Raw genomic sequence first — 20,563 nt, 5'->3', positions numbered from 1 at the left:
CCCCGACAAGCTGGGTCGGGCGCCAGGAGGCGCCCATTGAGGGGGGGGGGGGGGGGTCCTGTTGTGTGGGCTTCCGAAGAGGAGGTACTGCTGGCCCACCACCAGAGGGCGCCCTGCCTGTTGGCAGGTTTCAGGCACCAGAGGGCGCACTGGCCAGGTGGATCCACCAGGTGCACCGTATCAGCTGTCAGTCATCTAAACTCATCATCATTTCATCTATAAAAGCCTGGGAGAGACACCACTACTCTGCCGATTTATCAACTTACCACGCAGGTAAACCAACTCAGCCATTTTGTGCCGTACGCACATTCATTGCACATTCATTCTCTGGATAGGCGTCTCCTACCCTCGGGCCTGCCCACGCGTCACCCTTTTGGTTACTGATTGACTAAGCTTATTGATTAAGCATATTTGGTTGGTGTTGCACATTTTGCATAATAAATTGTCATTTATTTGAATTCCTATTGGCCGTCATTTACGCCCCCTGGCGTGGGTCCATGCATTTCACTTTCCCAACAAAATGGAACCTTTTTTCTGAACAAAATTAAATTGTACCTTTTGTCATAAAACCTGGGGGAGGGAGGGAAAAAGGGGAAAAAAGAAAAAGAAAAGGGGGAAATAAGGAGGGAAAAGATGGAAAAAAAAAGTGTAACCTTGATCCGAATGGCTTGGAAATGTTTTTTTGACTTTGACTGTCTATGATTTACAACTTTCTAGATGGCCTTTTTTTTATATGTTGGTCTTATGTTCTTATTGTGTTTAAAATTATAAAATGTTCAATAAAACATTGTTTAAACATTGCTTCAAATCTACTAAGACATTCATGCAGAGGAACAAGTACAATTGTTCTGGAATGGCCATCTCAGTCCCCAGACCTGAATATTACTGAAAATCTGTGTTGTGATTTTAAGTGGGCTGTCCATGCTCAGAAACCAACAAATCTGAGATGTTTGTAAAGAAGAATGGTCCAAAATACCTTCAGCCAGAATGCAGACTCTCATTGGAAGCTATAGGAAGTGTTTAGAGGCTGTTATTTCTGCAAAAGGAGGATCTACTAAATACTGATGTATTTTTTCTGTTGGGGTGCCCAAATTTATGCACCTGCCTAATTTTGTTTAAAGAATTATTGCACACATTCTGTAAATCATAGAAACTTCATTTCACTTCTCAAATATCACTGTGTTTGTCTTCTGTATGATATATTTAACTGAAATTTCTGATCCAAAGAACCAATGATTTATAAAGGAAAATCATGGAAATCATCAGGGGTGCCCAAACTTTTACATACAACTGTATCGTGGTGCACTTTTATCATGCAATTTTGTCAAACTTGGTGCAGTAGTTTTGACCTAATCCTATTACAAACAGACAATAAATAAACAGAGATGATTTTATTATGTCCTTGGCAGACATTATAACAGAACAATAACACTGTAGAAGAACAGAACAGTAACAGTACTGGCAGGTAAAGCTCGAGCAGTACTGTAAATTAAAATGAAAATTTGTTACATTGTATTCTTAAAATTATTTAATTTTCATAATCCTGTATTTGGATGTGAGGGGAGTGTGGGAGCAGGGAAATACATCCTTTACCACACCCTGCAGTGCCACCTCAACAATGACTTTCAAATATAGGCTGGTTTAAAAAAAATCTGTGCTACACTAAATATTCAAGTGAGAAATGATATGGTGGATAAATATGTCACAAATCCTTTAGATTTCTATCAGGCTTAGGGATTGTTTTACGTCTTACTGCCAAAGGACATGTTCTGGTACGACCTTAATAAAAGGATCCTCTTTTGTTACTGTCACAACATGTTATGATCCTGCTCAGGTTTGAGTTTGAAAGCGTGAGTCACCCTACAGCCAGATCTAATGACCGCAAATAATAAAAGATGTCCAGTGCTAATATTCACTAAATAGTTCAATGCTTTTAAAATAAAATTGTGCCACACTGATAACATAATCCCAACAACTCTAATGATATTAGTAGATGTTTGTACAACCGCACATCAAAAAAAGTGGTTATAGTATGGAAAACAAAAGCCCCCCAGTGATTCTTACATTTCCTTTTATTTCACTGCAGACAGTATGAACTCAGCATTTCATTTCTTAATATCCAAATAGCCATCCATTCCTGCATTTAAGTCCTGCAACACATTCCAAACAAAGTTGGGATGTGGACAATTTAGGGCTAGTAATCACGTAAACAACAACAACAAAAAAACAAAATAAGAGATGAAATAATGAAGTTATTTGAAGCAGGTGATTGTAATCATGACTTGATACAAAAGCAGTATCCATGAAAGATTGAGTCTTTAGAGAGCAACGATGGACAGAGGATCTTTAGTTTGTCAATAAATGTGTGAGGAGAAATATTGAATGTTTTTAAAAACAATGTTCCTCAAAGAATGATTGGAAGGGATTTGCATATTTCTCCCTCTACAGTGCATATATAATACGGGCACAAGCCCAAGCTGAACACCTTTGATCTTGATCCCTCAGACGGCACTGCATCAAGAACATCAATTCATCAATAGCTGATATAGCCACATGGGCAAAGCATTGCTTTGGGAAAACTTTGCTAAGAGTTACATTCATGCCACTTAAAAATGCCACTTAAAACTTTACTGTGCAAAAAAAAGAAAAAAAAAGAAACTTCTTTGGGCTTGGAGGCATCTGTGTCAGACTGTTAAGGGCCTTTCACACCGGACGCTGTGGAAGCGTCAGAGGTGTCACAAATTGGTCTAAAAAGCATTAATTTTAATGAGACGCGTTGCTTTTTAGAGGCGTCAGAAGCGTCACTTCAAAAGCCGAGCGAAACCAATGCTTCTGATGGGATCGTGCAATGCCACTTGTCAACAGGCTGACATGGTCAAAGTTCCACCCAATCCAACTTTTGCTGCTCTGAACTGTGACGTAGCTTTACACTGTCCAAGAGGAACAACGCGCCGGGGCAAAACACAGAAGACTAGTGTCAGAAACCACTGATCTCTACAAAACAGATCAAGTGCAGAAACCACTGATCTATACAAAACAGAAACGTGTCACAGGACTGCTCATTTATAGAGCAGTTTTCTGAAGAAAAATCCTTGCAAGTGTTTTTTTTACCTCAAAATTTCTGATTAGTGTAAAAAAAAGAAGTTGAGAACACTTGTAATTAAAATAGTAAAATAAACTAGGACTGCAAGCAGTCATATACGGGCCCTCGTGCCCGCTTACCCAGGTCAGCGCGCCCCCTTGTGACTGGATGTGGGCAGGTGCATACAGGGGCTGACCCTTATTACACAGTTCAAGTTTCAAGGAAATCAGATAATGCATGAAGGAGTTATGAGAAGATGACTGTTAATCCACTAGGGGGCGCTCAGTGCACAAACAGCTGGGTTGTGGAAACAGCCAGAGTGTGACGTAACAATCTCCACTCCCCTTGCCGCTTCCGAAGTGAAGCATCTGATGTCACACTTTTAAGCGTTGGTAGGCGTTGCCTGACACGTGTAAAGCGTGCAATGTGAAAGGCCCATTACACAGTTCAAACGTGTATTGTGGTCAGACGAATTGGTATTCTCAATGTTTTTTGGAAGAAATGGATGCCATGTGCTCCCGATCAAAGATGAAAAGGAACATCCAGGCCGTTATAAAAAAAAAAGTCCAAAAGCTGTCATGGTATGGGGTTGTGTCAGAGGCCTTCTTAAGAGTAACTTACACTTATGTGATGGCAGCATTAATGCAGAAAAGTACACTGAGATTTGAGAGCAACGTGTGCTGTCTTAAAAATGACATCTTTTTCACAGAGCTCCATGCATTTTTTAAGCCAATGCAAAATCACATTATAAAGGCTTGCCTGCAGAGCAGGGTGTGGACACTGGACTGGCCTGCCTGTAGTCCTGATCTGCCCCAACACAGAACATGTGGAGAATTTTGAATTGAAAAATGCAACAAAGTCCCTGTACTGCTGCACACCTTAAGACATGTTTGCAGGAACAATGTGACAAAACAGCACCTGAAAGACTTCACTGCTTGGTATCCTCAATGCCAAAACATCTCTTTGAGAAGGAATGACAATATCACAAAGTGATTTTAAACTTAACCATTGAAAAATAAATGTAAGAATAACTGCCTTTTCTTTTCTTTGCATTTTATATATCATCCCAACTTTTTGTAATCTGCAGTTGTATGAGAAATACAATTAATGTCATCCATTGACATTCATATGCAGAAGCAGATGTTTTGTTTTTGATGTTGTTACACTCAGATCTATAGATGAATATGTTTCATAAATTAGATGGCAACTTAAAAATGATCTATCTATCTATCTATCTATCTATCTATCTATCTATCTATCTATCTATCTATCTATCTATCTATCTATCTATCTATCTATCTATCTATCTATCTATCTATCTACAGTTGTGCTCCAAAATTGACATACCCTGGCAGATTTTTTTTGGCCATTTTTCACAAAACATTTTTTTCCACTCATGGTTAGTGGTTCGGTGAAGCCATTCACTGTCAAACAATTGTGTTTACATTTTTTAAATCATAATGACAATAGAAACTACCCAAATGAGTCTGATCAAAAGTTTACATACCCCTGTTCTTAATACCGTGTATTGCCCCCTTTAACGTCGCTGACAGCTTGGAGTCTTTTGTGGTCGCTGTGGACGAGGCTCTCTGATGGTGAAGCTGCCACTGAATATGTCTTGAACTTTATTTACATCAGTTATGAAGAAATACAAGCAGTATGACACTCTGTGTCAAATCTGCATGGAGTAGACAGTTCTCAAAAATTGAGTGAGATGAGTGAGATGAGTGAGGAAAGCCACCAAGACACCCAGACAACCCAGAAGAAGTTACAGACTTCTGTGGCTGTGACAGAAAACATTGTGCATAGTGCAAATGTGTATAGAGCAGGATTTTCTGAAAAAGAAGACCTGAAAATTTAGCTACAAATTGCCAGAAGGTACATCAAAGAAAATCCTTCTTCGCTGTACTCCACTAAGAAGCTAAGAGTGGTGATGCAAAACGCAATTTCTCCATTCACAGCCACATAAGCCTATAACCTCTGATTTCCTCTGAACATCATGTCACGGAGGCACAAAATACATGCTTCACCTCACAGTAATTTGGATATTTTTTTTCTTCACACAGTGCACACAAGGAGAGCTAAACTCACACGCATGCAGAAGGGGGAGAGAATAACACAGCTAAGATTGTGTGTGTGTGGGGGGGGGGGGGGGGGGGGGACATGCTGTGTTTGCTGCTGTGTGTGTTTGCATGCTGTGTTTCTCCAGTACCGAAAGCAGTACCCAATGTCTGTGCTTATTGCTGTTCTGGTGTTTAATATTTAAATATCAGCAGACATATCTTTTTTTCCCTTCTGCAGCTTGTTCTTTGGTGAAAGCCATGCTCTGACTAAGCGTAGTCATATCACTCCCTCCTTTCAGCATTTCCACACACACTATGTAAATCAACGTGTTTACGCACTGGATAACGTGGATTATATCTACGTGTCACACTAGCTCTGGTTACACGTAAACAGAATTGTGCTATGGGACCTTCAACTTGTAAAATCTTAGTGTGTTATACATTTTTAACCAGTAGATGTCTCCAGTTTCCGAAGAGCTCTGAAAGTTGGCCCACATTAATGGCCAACTTTGCTGCACAATGTTCATTCATGTGACGTATTCATGTCAAGTTCCATCTTCAGAGTTCACACAGGCACATGTAAGTTGACCTTGTTGCTAATCACAGGGTCCTGGTGGCCACTAGAAGCCCCTGTTACTTCTTAAATTCCAGACTGTTGAGGAACCACACTCACTCACTCATCTTCAACTGCTTACTCCAATTAAGGGTCACGGGGGGCTGGAGTCTATCCCAGCAGTCATAGGGCATGAGGCGGGGTACACCCTTGCAAAAATAAAAAGGCAAACCATATGTTCCTCATCTATGATTTCAATTTCAAATTTTGCTTTCCATTTGTGAAAAACCAGTGGTAACTGTGGATGCGCTGGTGTTGTGTGTCGCCACGTTCAAACACTTACCTCTCGCTGACCTAAATCTGCTGCCGGCCTGCACCACCTTCGTTTCATAAGTTCTCCCCTGGGTCAGCAGATTCACCTCTTTTACATGCCATGTTTTATGAAATGTGCCTTCAGTGACATCGACGACATTCCTTGTAAACAAATGCTTATTTAGACAACAAAGGAGAAAATAAACTGGCATTTGACATCGGATACAGCAAAAGTAACTTAACAGGTACCTCTTTCATTTCGTACCTACATGATGTATTGTGGCACAGTTCTTTCAGGACCAAGGGAAAGTTAGAAGGTTTTTTAGTGTCATGGCACTGAACAAAAGAGGACCATGGATTTGTCTCATTTAGGTGTGTCTTTTATTCATAGAAATTGTCTATTTAGATTACAGCCTGCGGCGTAACAAAAACCGATCCATTGCATGCTGAAAAACAATAAGGAGATCTTTATCACACCAAAAGATCTCTAACAAGGACAATCTATACGCCTGCATTTCTTTTAAAAGAAAAATAATGACCTTGTTTGTGTTTACATTATGGCTGCCTTGGCAACATTCTCCTTGCTGAAAATGGTACCAACAGTCATTGCCTAGCATTTTAATACAAGAAAATAAAGTTACGGCAAAGTTATTCATTCACCCCATAATACTTAAACTTACCCAATTGGAGGGAAACTCTGCCTTGAACCAGATGGGACGATCCACTTTTTTTCTGACGACGGGCTATGGTCTCATATTCAGAGGTGCTGATCCTCATCCCAGTCGCTTCATACTCGATCTCAACCTGCTAAGTGTGCATCAGAGGTCACTGCTTGATGAAGCCAACAGAATCATGTCATCTGCAAAAAGCAGAGATGCAACTCTGAGGTCACCAAACTGGCCACCCTCTAGTCCTGCACCTTGAAAAGCTGTCCATGAATCACAAACAGGATTGGTGACAAGGGACAGCCCTACACTCACCGGGAACAGAGCTGATGTGATGTTAAAAATGCGGACACAGCTGATACTTTGTATAAAGACCGGATTGTGCATTGCAGCAGTGCTGGTACCCCATATTCCTGCAGTGCCCCCACACCACACCTGGAAGGACATGGTCATATGCCTTTTCCCGGTTCACAAAACAGATGTAGATTGGTTGGTCATACTTCCAAGACCTTTCTAATAACCCTTGCCAGAGTGAAGAGCTGGTCTACTGTTCTTGCCTGCATTGCTCCTCCTGAAGGTTCAACTAATGGTCTAAGTCTCATCTCAGGTACCCTGGCATAGGCTTTCTCAGGGAGGCTGAGAAATGTGTTTGCTCTAGTCCCCTTTTTTAAAGATGGGGCCCACCACCACAGTTTGCCAATCATGAGGTACTGTCCCCGACGTCCATGCAACATTGTATAAGCGTGTCAGCTGTGACAGCCCAACAACATCTAGAGACTTCAGGACGAGCCTCGTTCACTCCTGACGACTTGCCATTGAGGATTTTTTTTTTTCTGACTACCTCAATGACTTCCACTAGGGAGATGGCACTAAGTCTTCCATCTCTGCCTCTTCAAAGGAGGCCATGTCAGTGAAGTTGAGGAGATCCTAAAAGTGTTCTTTCTGCAATTTTTAATGCATTTTAATGTTTTCCCCAGTTATGTGACAGTTACCAAACTTGCATCAGGAGCTGGTGTGCTATAGGTGAGCACAAGTAAAGAGCCCATGCCGGTGTTCTGACGAACCATCCTACTTTGTCAAAACATTGTACCCTATGCTGAATTTATAGACGCATCTGGTGAGTGGCTTACAGTGGTTATGAATTTTGTCATTTAGTCAGTATCTGGTGTTTCAAATGATGTAAAACCAGCAAAACTGTAATGCAAGATTACTCTAAACAGAACATTATTGGCCACACCAAATGGACGGTGCCGACAAAGCTAATGCCAAGAATGCTAATGTAACGGAGGCCAGCAGGTGTCGCTGTGCAGATGTAGTTAGTAAACCTCACTCCCAACAGCTCAAAAGGATTCTCTGGTCACAAGGCCAGAGCCCTGGGTTTTAGCCTTCTGGTTAGAGAATCCGACTTCCATGCTGAGGTGCTGAGGATCGTGAGTTCGCGTCTCGAGGGGAGCGAATGGGCAGAGTCATAACAACACAATGCAGAGTGCAGCCGCTACACTAATACAGAGAACATCAATCAAAAAACAAGACACAAACATCGCTGTTGCAATGACACAACAAATTCACTACAACAATTCAAAATCAAGTATTTACTGTAATAAAGTGGAACACAATTAATACTCACCACTGAAAAATGACGCACACTAAGCCTCAGTAGGTAGGATGAAATGTTAGGACACTGGATAATGTGTTAGCTAGCTATTTTAGCTAATGTTAGCTATCAGTATGCCATTAAAAATTATTTTAACCAGTTATTTTAATCAGTTGATGCCTTTGACTTTAGCTAGCTACAACTGACTGTGTTTCCAGTAGATGAACAATTAGTTACCATTTCCCAGCTGATGTTGCCTGGGTAGCATTAGCTGTTGTTTTTACATGATGAACCATGGTTCAGACCTTGTGTTGCACGTTGGACCATGCATGGCCACACTACTCTGGGTTCCATTGCACTGCTAGGTATATTTGAAGACTTCAAACAATTATTAGTTTGAACACAAAATGCAAAGAAGAGCTGACAGTTCTGACAAATAACAAACCATCACAACCTGTTTGCCACCTTTTTTTTTTTTGTTAACACATTTTCCCAAAACCTGGTGTAAGTTGGGCTGATCTGATATAGTAATCAACACATTTTAGAGCAGATGTTCCAAATAAGTACCATTCTGGGGATATTTGAACCTTGTTGGCGTTGAGCGAGCTGACCCGTTTCCACCGTTTTGAGCAGAATCTTTGTAATCAAGGATGTCTTCAAAGGAGGGTTACTGTTTACACCAGAAAAAAGAAGGGGGAAAAACAAGACAGTTTCAGTTCCAAACCCTCTGAACAGTTGGTTCATGGATCACAATATATTGGTGATAAAGGCCTAATAACAGTGCATGTATTTGGTTACCTTAAACTCTATAGTCCATTAAATTCACATTGAAATTCGTCTTTGACACTGGCATTTAAAAAAAAAGACAAAAAAAAAAAAACAACAGTAACAAGCACTCATATATTGTCGATTTTACATACAAATGCAAAGTTCACTGTAATACCATGTAGGTGTGGCCAACAAAAATTTGTTTTCATTTAGTTTGTGTTAATAGTAGGGGAAACCGGGACACGGCGAATCACGGGGCACAGTGAATCAGTAGCTATATCTGCAAAACTACATACATTTGCAGCAGTTATGTGATACTTTTATGCATAAAAACATCCCCCTTATAGAGTAGTGTTTTGTTTTTGATTACATTAAGGGTAAAACTAAGTGACAAGTGAAGTCAGTTTTTTCCTATCAAAAGTAAATTTTGTGGATGTCAGTGTCTTTGTATTTATTTCTCATAACAGAGGAAAGGTGGCCCAAAAAAAATTGTTGTTAGTTAGAAGACTACCCCGTCCAACTGATGAGCATGTGTTATGTCTTCTCCAGACTATCAGCTATTTGATAACATGACTCGTGTGTCACATGCACCTGGGGCACGGTGAATCGGGGCACAGTGAATCAGTCTAGAAAGTGATTTACTAAGCCCCAGTATCAAGTGGATGACAAATATTACTTGTTGAAGCTTATACATTTATTTTTCCATTAATTATTTCTATAATGTGTGTATATAAACAACTGTTTTCACATTTAAATAGAAATTATGACAGTTGTATTTCTAATAGTTTCTAAAGGACTTATATCACTATATAAGACACTCACACATTACATAGCTGGTTTGCTGGATTATAGTTTGTATATGCATCAGCATATATTTAATAATTCTGAAGAAATCTTGATAATCATGTGTTTTGTCTTTATATTCTAAGTTGATTCTTTGAGCCTGTGAATTAGTGTCCGGGGCACAGTGAATCAACATTTTTTTAATCGATTTTAAACACCTGTAAATTACACTTAGGGAGACACAAATAACACAGCCTTATAAACAATAACTTGTTGTATTAAATCCACAATAGAATGACCTAAACCTATGCATAATGTGTTTATGCTGCCACAAAACAGCATTTCTGAGCCACTGTGCCCCGGTTTCCGCTACAGAGATGAAACAACATTTTGAACACTGCAAGATGTGATATATTAACACAAAGAATTCTGCACAAAAAAGAAAAATAAATAAATAAAATGCTTTAAAAGAATTTATTTTCTTTGAAAATGTTAATTGAATGTGTTCAGGTCATATGGGATAACATGCACATTTAAAGCAAATAAATTCAGAACCTTTTTTTTCTTTAGTCTGGATTTGATTGTTTTATATTTGAGAATGAATCCATGCAAAGGGAAATTTCAAAATGTTTTTAATGTTGTGTTGTGATCCTAGATTGTTTTTGGACCTTTGGTCCCATTGGGGGGTTTTGTCATTGCAGTGTGCGCAACCTTCCCCATTCTGTCCACTAAAGCGTTCACTAAACCCCCTGGTTTAATCCTCGACTTTGGCGTTGATGGTGTGTGCCAAAGACTCCAAAATGCTCCTGGAGCAGAAGTCAGCTAAAATCAACAACTGAATCAACGACTGTAAAGCATGGAGCCAAAATAATAACACATCAAGCACATGCAGAAGACTGAGGAAAACAAAATAGAACATTTCTGAAAAAATTCTCTGGTGGTGTTTAGTTCTTCTAATGTTGACACTTTGAGGTGATGAAGAGATGCTCAAAGTGTCATTGTGATCTGACTTTAAGTACGACTATTACTCAAAAATACTTACAGGTGCAGCTAGATCTACCAAGGATAAAACCAAAAATCTTTTTTTTTTTTTTTTTTTGTTCTTTTACTAATGACATGACATTTCTAAAGTGCAGCCGGATCACAATATAAATGTTAATGTTAACCACATAAATCCAGATTTTCATCAGACAACAGTAAAAAATAATAACACCTAATAAAGTAAAGTTTTTTTGGTATTTCAATGTTATGAAGTTTTTAAAAAGCAAAATTCTCAATTCAGGTCAAAGTAAACTCTGATGAATGTCTTTCAAACCTTTTAATAAAGTGTCACTTTATAATTTACAGCTTTTACAGCGTTACAGTTAAGTTAAATTAAGATGGGGAACCCAAAGAAAAAGTTTTAGTGAATTATTTTAACATGTATTGGAAAATATTGAGGAAAATGAAGGTGTAACGAGCTCAGCTCATCTTTCCTATTGTGTCAAAAGTTTCCTGTCACGCCCTTTTGTTGTTTTGAAGACAATAAATAGAGACAGCACAGCCACAGAAAGCAGGACACAAAATGAAGATGTTCAGGTGAGTCCTTTGAGAACTTTTTCATGCATCACAAAGACTATGCACATATGAACGTATTGCAATGAGAACAACAACAAACAAAAAAACCCAATCTTTTGCTCATTATCTCAGCATTTAGGGTGTTACATCAAGTTTAAAATTTAACTAAGTCTGGTAGGTGTGCAAACTCTTAAATTAATTTTGATCAATCTATCAATTATTATTAATAATAATGATAATAATAATAATAATTGTGATATCAATGACAGTAGTGAATGTCTTAGGTGTATTAAATGTGCCAAATAATAATAATAAAAAATGTCTACAAATAATAACAAGGTGCTGAATAGCTAAAATTGATCATTAAATAAGTGTGTAAATGTTTTCCTTCAAATCATAAGAAAATTGGGTATTTAATCAGGTTTTTATGCTTTCTATTAATGACTGATCAGAAGCTGTCATTGTTTTGTCATAAACCAGGCAGAATGCCAACAAATAAATAAAACATTTTTCGGTGTTCTTTGAAAATGTGGTTTGTAATTTGATGCTTTATTCATTTCTTTTTTGAAATGGACAAACCTGTCATATATATATATATATATATATATATATATATATATATATATATATATATATATATATATATATATATATATATATATATATATATATATATATAGGGCAGCACGGTAGCTTAGTGGTTAGTGCTGTTGCCTCACAGCGAGAAGGTCATGGGTTCAATTCCCATGGGTTCTATATATATGATAAATGCTGTATATAATGCGTAAATCAAAACGTATGTACCCTGTGAGTACTAACACTTCAGTACCCTGTTGTGTTTCTGGCTTCTGTAAAATTTGCTTCATAGTTTATTTCGAAGAAAATAAAACATAATTTCAGTTCTGTGTTTGTGACTCTTGGATTCTGGTTTACACATGTATTTATTTTTGCACGATGCAGACAGGTTTCCTCACTAAAGGATGACACGTACAGAATCTGATTCCCTCTGTGTTTTGATCTCTCACAGTAGCAGCCTCACCGTTCTCAGCCTGGTCATCCAGCTTGGCCTCATTCTGCAGACTCAGGCCCAGCAGCCAAACCCTTGCATTTCTCATTCAACCTTCAGACCTCCAGGTTTGTACAGGAGGCTGCGGAAAACCCAGAACCACAATCTTGCTCATATCTGTGTGCACTTTATCACGTCCTTCCCTTTTCATTTCCTGCAGAAGACAGTGACATCACAGTACTGTGCGGCACCCAGTCTGTGGATCTGAGCATCTTCATTTGCCCGATGTATGAAGCTCGCTACAACGAGAGCCTGATGGTCCTCAACAACCAGAAAAACAATTCTGACTGTTTCGGGACCGCCGACTTCACTAAGAACCCACCAGTCTTACGATTCAGTTTCCGCTTAAACGCGAGCTCCATTACCCAGTGCAACCATCAGTTTAAGGTATTTCTGAGAAGTAGTTTCATTCAGTATCTCACCAAAAATATTAAAGGACTTCTTGATGAATGTGGAGTTGAGGGTAAAAAAAGCAATCTGGAAACTTTAGTTTAATTTCTCAAAACTAAATTCATAAACAAACCATCCATCCATTTTCTACACCCACTTACTTCAATTAAGGGTCACGTGGGTGCTGGAGCCTATCCCAGCAGTCACAGGGAGAGACGCAGAGTACACCTTGGACAGGATGCCAGTCTATCCCAGGACCAGGCTGTTATATATGCAACAAATTAAAAATTTATGTTGTTACACAACTTAAAATAACAGTTTACATTAAGGGTAACCTTACTTAATACACTATTAAGCATTAACAAATGTGTTCATGTTACTTAATACAGCATTACTCATTAATTAACAGTGAATTAAGAGTTAACAAACGTGTTTATGTTAGTTAATGCAGTATTAAGCATTAATTAACAATGAATTAAGAGTTAATAAATATGCTTGTTAGTTAATGTAGTATTAATCATCAACTAACAGTGAATTAAGAGTTAATACATGTTTATGTTAGTTAATGCAGTATTAAGCATTAACTAACAATGAATTAAGAGTTAACAAATTGTTTATGTTAGTTAATGCAATATTAAGCATTAACTAACAGTGAATTCAGTGTTAAAACATGTGTTTATGTTAGTTAATGCAGTATTAACCATTAACTAACTGTCAGAGTTGAGCCTGGTGAAAGAGAACAACTCAATTAACACAGAGAATAACCACACGGAGAGACTGAATTTCTTTCCTGAATCAGGGAGAGCTGGTGGATGTGACCCTCGTCACTGTCCGTCAGACAGCTCTGAAGGGCCCGCCCACTTACTTCCTGGATTTATTGAAACAAGTTGCACACAGACATATTACAAAAACAATATACAGAGCACAGCTGCGTTTCTTCAGTCAGTTCATATTTGTATCACTTTGCACCTGAAAGCGCCTCGTGGTCCGCTCAGACAGACAGTAATTGTTTTCAGAAATGAGACATAACAGCGCCAACCTTGTACAGGCTGTGTTGTTCAAGGCCGACCTGTTGATTAAAATGTACGAGGTCTGTGATAAAAAAAGCGGTCCTTTTTATTTTTTTCAAAAAATAAATGGATTTGATTCATATGTTTTTACGTCAGACAAGCTTGAACCCTTGTGAGCATGCGTGAGTTTTGTCATGCCTGTCGGTGACGTCATTCGCCTGTGGGCAGGCTTTGAGTGAGGTGTGGACTCCCCCTCCCGTCGGAATCTCTTTGTCTGAGATGCTGCAGGGAGATGGCGCGCGTTGCTTTATCAAATTTTTTCAGGACCGGTGAGGGATATCCGTGTGGACACTATTCAAGAAATTCAGCTGGTTTTCAGTGTAAAGTTTAATGGCTGGAGTTTCTTTTGCTTTAAGCACAGCCCACAAAGCGGATCGGCGCGGCGCGGTCAGAGGTGGCGTCCGTCTGGCTGTTTCGAGCTGAAAACATCCTAATTTAAAGCTCTGTTCACCCAGGACGTCGTCAGAGAACAGAGAAGTTTCAGAAGAAGCCGGCATCAGGAGTTTACCCGGACATTCCACTATTAAAGGAGATTTTGTAATGAAAGAACGTGCGGACGAATTTGCCGAGTCGGATCCGTGACGACGTGGCAAATCCATCTGCGCCGCGACATGAAAAACACCTCCGTGTTGAAAACCATTTGTAAAATTCAGGCGGCTTTTGATGGCTTTCAACAAGTGAGTAACTGAGAAATTGTTTAACAGCTTGGGCATGTTCCAACTTGCCCGTTAAGTTTTCCAACGGAGGTGTTTTTCCTGTGGCGACCCCCCGCGGTCGGGTCTGGCCCGACATGCGAATCTGCCCGCACGTTCTTTCATTACAAAATCTCCTTTAACTCAGAAGCTATGCAGGGTTGGTCATAATTAGTAGGTCGATGGGAGACATCTTAGGAAGACCAGGGCCTGTGTGTGTTTCTCCAGGTAAAACTGGAGTTGTGTCAGGAAGGGCATCTGGTATAAAACGTCCAAATCCCAGTGTAGATCCGTACTAACTTAGCCATGGCGACCCTGAACAAAGAAAACCGGGCCAACCAAAAGACAACAACTTTCTACCTTTTTAAATAACATATAAATTAATACCTTAGTTAATGTGAAAACCCTTAATAAATTATTACTAAACACAGTTAAGTCTTAATTCACTCTTAAGTCTTAATTCACTCTTGGTTATTGCTTATTACTGCATTACGCATTGTATCCTAATCAGAAATTGTTACAAAAAAATCCTAAGTTTAACTGAACTCCAAAGGATACTCAGTAAATTCTTAAAGTTTCATCAACTTCTCTAAAGTAGTTACTAAAGGGAGTGTGCACTTCTTCAAGCTGTTGTCTAGTATTTTGTTTAATTTATGGCATCTTGTACATATTATTTTCAGGACAAGAATAAATCAACTTTAAAAAAACAACTTTGTACAAAAGGATGCATTTTTAATTTTTTCTTCTAAATTTTCAAATTAACATGTCCTAAAAATAAATTATGGAAACTGCCCAAAAATATGCTGGAAACTGCACATTTGCACATATTTGTAAAACAAAGCAGTATATGGATATAGACATCCATTTATTTGTCCACAGATAACCACTGAGAATGGGACTGGACAATTTTCAGAGTTCTCAAATGTGCAGTTTGTCACCATCTCCGGTACTGTGAACTCCATCGACCTTTCTGCTGGGGTGATCACGTACCGTCCACAGGTCTTATACAAGTACGCCTGCCGCTATCCGCTGCAGTACCTTTTGAACAACACTGAACTATCTGTGTAAGTATTTTTGCCGTACCTGCAAAATGTCAAATAACCAAATTTGTGTTGTTTTGCCTCTCAAAATAATAACACGACCCGCTTTTACTTCACAGAGCAGGAGTCAATCTGGCCATTAACGAAAATAACGGGAGCTTCATCAGCACATTAAGAATGCGTCTGTACGAGGTGAGGCCTGGATTTGAGTATAGAAAACAAGACAAAGTGGTCTGATGCTGATTTACTCTTACGTGTTTACTGACAGGATGAAGCGTACACAAAATTGCTGAATATACCACAAGATGGACTCAAACTGAAGACCAAGGTTTACGTTGCGGTTGTAGCTACTAATCTGACCAACAGGTATAAAAAGCGTGCAATTAGGTTTCAAGATCTTTTTTTTTTGTCATGAAAGAATTTTGATTTAATAATAAAAGTGTTTAAAAAATTAGAAACAATTTGTGGAATAGAAAATTGTTTTGTCAGGCCTGTCCATCACTTTATGTTTACTTTTAGAGTTTTAGGGTTTCTCCCCCCCCCTTTAAAAATGTGTATGTTTCTCAAATTTATACTGCTTGGCACCAGAATACTACATATTTTCTTATCTTTAAAGATGTTTTTATTTATGCTTTTTAGTTGTCAGTTGTGTCTCCTACACATATTTTTCCTTTTTTTGTAATCTCCATTTCAACAGTGTTATAGTCATTTTGTTTGTGTCGTTAAGGATGAAAAAAGGTTTATGTTGAAACAGGTTTTCAATCCGCTTGTCTTTCTTTCAAGGTTCAATGTGCTGCTGGACAGATGTTACGCAACGACGAGTCCGTATCCCACAGTCGACAAGTATTATGACCTTTTTGTTGGGTAAGTTGAGTAACTTGCTCTTACATGCACTTTTGTGCATGTTATGTTCTTTGCACCAGATTTCCGGTAACGCGAGCCATGTTTTGTCCTACCCCAGGTGCGATCACGATGCACAAACGAAGGTCGAGCTCAATGGCAAGTCTCAGGTGGCGCAATTCTCCTTTGAGACCTTCAGATTTGTTGAACACAAAGGTCAAAAAGTTTCCACGTTCTACCTTCACTGCACCACCAGGCTGTGTGAAGTGGAAAAGTGCAAAGAATTACTGCCTGTGAGTCACATCATACACACTGAATTACAACAGAATACACACAAACACAAAACCATTTATTATGATAAATTACTTTGAGGTTCCTGGACAGAGGAGTTTTGTGATGCTGATATTTTGCATAATGAAGGTCCAAGCCTTTACGGTTTTGGTCCTTCCTGTCTCACTGTACAGTTGTGAGACTTCAACGCTAACCAGTGACCGAAGGCAACAACTGATTGTCTTTGGAACTGGGTCTCTGCAAAGCATCCTTGGGTTCAATGGTTTGACTTTGGGTCAAAGGACTGCATATGTCAGCTATGACATTTTGGACATGTGGTGCATTCTCTGTCCACATTCCAGCATGCGGGTACCTCAGTTTCAAGGACACCCCTTTACTTTTTAGAGGTGGGGAAGGACTGGTAGTCTGCCTGTGTGGATCCCATTCAGGACCCAAGGCGGTTCCATGGTGTGGTGGATGATGGGATGTGCAACATCATCACATGCTCCCTGACGTATGAACTTCATGCATCATATGAAGTTCTGCATAATTTTCAGATGTAATGTGACACTTGTACATGTAATCAATAACGGTCATCTCAGAATTAGTTAAAACTGGTTTTCCAACAGTCCCAAAGAGAAACCGTTTTATTTATCACAGGTTGTACTCTTTTGTGCAGTATTTAGTGAATCTTCTCCGTCCTGTCTTATTTTCAACAGACGTGCAATATTACCCTGGGAAGGAGGAAACGAGCAGTCCGCGGCGGCGACTCGACCACAAACACCACCGTCAGCGTCAGTTCTTCTCCCATCTTGGTGAATGACCTGACCAGCGGTGCGTCTTTAGCCCAAAGACACTTCATATGTTCACATTTTAGTAGAAAAGCTGATGGCCTGTGCCACTTAAGGTCACCCCGTGAACCCGCCTGAGCACGTGCACGTTTTCATTTGAAGGATATAGGACTCTTAGTCAATACATAATGGAATTTTCCATGATTCAGTCATTTCAATGCAAGGCAGAACCTGTGCTTTTATTTTGAAAACACATCTCTAATTTTGTTCAGTTTGACAGTGTCTAGTTAGTCGCTGTGGATTTTAGTACGATGTAGATGGTGAATGCATTTTTACACAAAACCCTAAAATTCTAAGCTTTTAAACTAACAAAATTAAACTGTTATTACTGTATGTTACATAATATTGCTGTATATCCTTGAAGTTGTTACGTCGTCATGACTGTTCTTAAAAGTGTTCTGTAATATTAAACACGCCCATAACGTCTTGTGGTTTCTGCTCTCAGTTAAGCCAATTGTTGACCACTTTTTGTTCCACTTTTACAGACGACAATCCAACGTCTGCTCAACGCCAAGGTAAGAGTCTGCTTCCAATTTCATACATCTTGTGTTGAATTGCACGAACAAACCATGGTACAGCGAAGTATGAGGAGCAGCTTTTGACTGAAACGCCGCTCAGTCCACTTCAGGAACTGACCCGAGTCACGAAACCCAGTTTACTGAACCCTTTTCTTTTTCTCTTCCCTGCACACAGATACTCTGGGTCAGAACGAGTACACCGGCCCCGTGGTGGCCGTCATCATCTGCATCGTCATTTTATTCATCATCGTTTGCTCCGTTGTTGCTTGCCTTTGGTTGTACGTCAGACTACGAAAACCGATCTTGCAGTAATATCCGGCACCACGAAAGTGGACCCAAACTGGAGGCATCACTGTTTATCATCCAACAAGTTGTCCATTGTGCTAGAAATAGAAACTGGAGTCATGTGACACGACGGCTGGGAACTTCATACAGTAGAAAACCAGAGATTTATCTTTGCTATGGCGTGAACAGCTTGCTAACAGCTAAATAATGATCATAGCGGAAGTGTGGGAACAGTCTGTACATTAATCTTGTATTATAATTAAATGATGGATTTAATCGTGCTTGCACAATCGCACTAATTATTTAATGATTTAATGCAGAAGTAATCAGCACTGTAATCAGTGTACATATGAAACTGGAGTGATTTAAGAAGCTGATTTTGAATAAAGTGTTAATGCCTTTTTTCTTTTGTAAAACAAAACACGTGTGTGTGTGTCAGTGTTTCAGCGGTTTTCGTATCCATGCAACAATATACAAATAATGAATGTTTATGAGTTCAATAGTACAAATATTCATGAGGTGAAAGCTGGAACAAACCATTCGAGTCGAATTATTTGTTTATATAACGGCTAAAATAGATCCTTGTCATTTGATATTGTATTAATTTATAAACAACAGAAAAGGGACTTACATTTTGGTGTTCCACTGTTACTAAAGTCCAAATTGTGACATGTAGTCCAGTGATGCTGTGCATTGACTTTGAACTTCCATAAAAAATACTTTGCGTAGTTCCTCAGTCCAGCCAAAAATCACATTAGCTTTTCATCTGAACTCTTCGTGCATCCAGACGGCTTACAATGGAGTGGATTTGTGTGTGTTTGTGTGTGTGTGTGTGTGTGTGTACAGGTGTGTGTTACAAGAATTAACACCGTCAGTTAGCTTAATCAAATCATTGTCTCGCTTGTGCCATCCCGCGTGTGCATGCTCACACAATTGGGTGGGCGTTGTGCGAGTGTGTACTACAAAAAAAAAACACTGTGTACATCCTCATTGGAGCGATAAAAAAATCACGTAAGAAATTAGTCCAGCTTTTCATTCTAACTTCCTGCTAACAGCCTCCAGACATCGCAGTGGATTTGTTTTGTGTGTGTGTGTGTGTGTGTGTGTGTGTGTGTGTGTGTGTGTGTGTGTGTGTGTGTGTGTGTGTGCGTGTGTGTGCGTGCAAAGTGTAATGGAACCAAAGGTATGGAACCAATTTTGCACTCTAAATGGAACCAAACTGCACTCTAAATACAATGCAATACAAATGGGACAAATAATCCATGTCATGTGACATACAAAGCACCAATCAAATGACAAGGATCCACTCAGCTGTTACATGAATTGTAAATGGACTGCATTTATATAGCGCTTTTCCATCTGCATCAGACACTCAAAGCGCTTTACAAATAATGCCTCACATTCACCCCAATGTCAGGGTGCTGCCATACAAGGTGTTCACTACACACCGGGAGCAACTAGGGGATTAAGGACCTTGCCCAAAGGCCCTTAGTGATTTTCTGGTCAGGCCGGGATTTAAACTGAGGATCCTCTGGTCTCAAGCCCAACACTTAACCACTAGACCATCACCTCCCCCAAGGGAAGATCTACCCATTTTAAATGATCGTCATGAATTTTCAAGTGGATATTTTCCTGTATATTGATACGGCAGTGATATATTGGGATTAAGAATTAATTTTCCAGAGTATAAATTGCATCTGTTAAAAAAAATGCCATTTGAAGAGAATACGTAAACCCAACTATGTCTCTCCGGAGTATAAGTCGCACCTTTTTTCTCTAGTATGAGTTCTTTAATTCGGGCTTTTCTGTGCATTATTGTCATAAACTATTATTGGCATTTCTTTCACTATTAGACATTATTTTGTTTAGTGTTTTTATTGTTGGGAAAGTCTGATATAAATAGTCATAAATATTATTAAAATTGCATGTGTGATTTTTTTTTTTTTGGTCAATAAGTACACACTCACCTGCCACTTTATTGGGTACACCTGTTCAAATGCTTCCTAACAGAAATAGCGAATCGGCCAATCACATGGCAGCAACTCAATGTATTTAGGCATCTAGATGTGGTGAAGACGACTTTATTTTTTTCTGGAAAACTAAAGAATCTTTATATTTTTAATCTGCATTTCAGTGAACTGTGCACATAAGGCGGACGTTATTG

The 20,563-nt window shown here is 39.2% G+C and overlaps 1 protein-coding gene across 1 annotated transcript; it reads left to right on the top strand.

Moving 5' to 3' along the window:
- Positions 1-12,326: 12,326 nt before the first annotated feature.
- On the top strand, positions 12,327-18,632 carry LOC117509322 (zona pellucida-like domain-containing protein 1). Its single transcript, XM_034168984.1, has 10 exons — positions 12,327-12,511; positions 12,604-12,830; positions 15,475-15,659; positions 15,755-15,827; positions 15,904-16,001; positions 16,419-16,499; positions 16,597-16,768; positions 17,465-17,579; positions 18,082-18,111; positions 18,290-18,632. Exons 1-10 carry the CDS (start codon positions 12,358-12,360, stop codon positions 18,424-18,426), a joined length of 1,272 nt encoding a protein of 423 aa, XP_034024875.1. The 5' UTR covers positions 12,327-12,357; the 3' UTR covers positions 18,427-18,632.
- The last annotated feature ends 1,931 nt before the right edge of the window (positions 18,633-20,563 follow it).

This window comes from Thalassophryne amazonica, chromosome 4 (assembly GCF_902500255.1).
Source record: "Thalassophryne amazonica chromosome 4, fThaAma1.1, whole genome shotgun sequence".
NCBI lineage: Eukaryota > Metazoa > Chordata > Actinopteri > Batrachoidiformes > Batrachoididae > Thalassophryne > Thalassophryne amazonica.
Note: the sequence above shows the minus strand (reverse complement) of the source record. Positions and strands in the feature narration are given on the sequence as shown.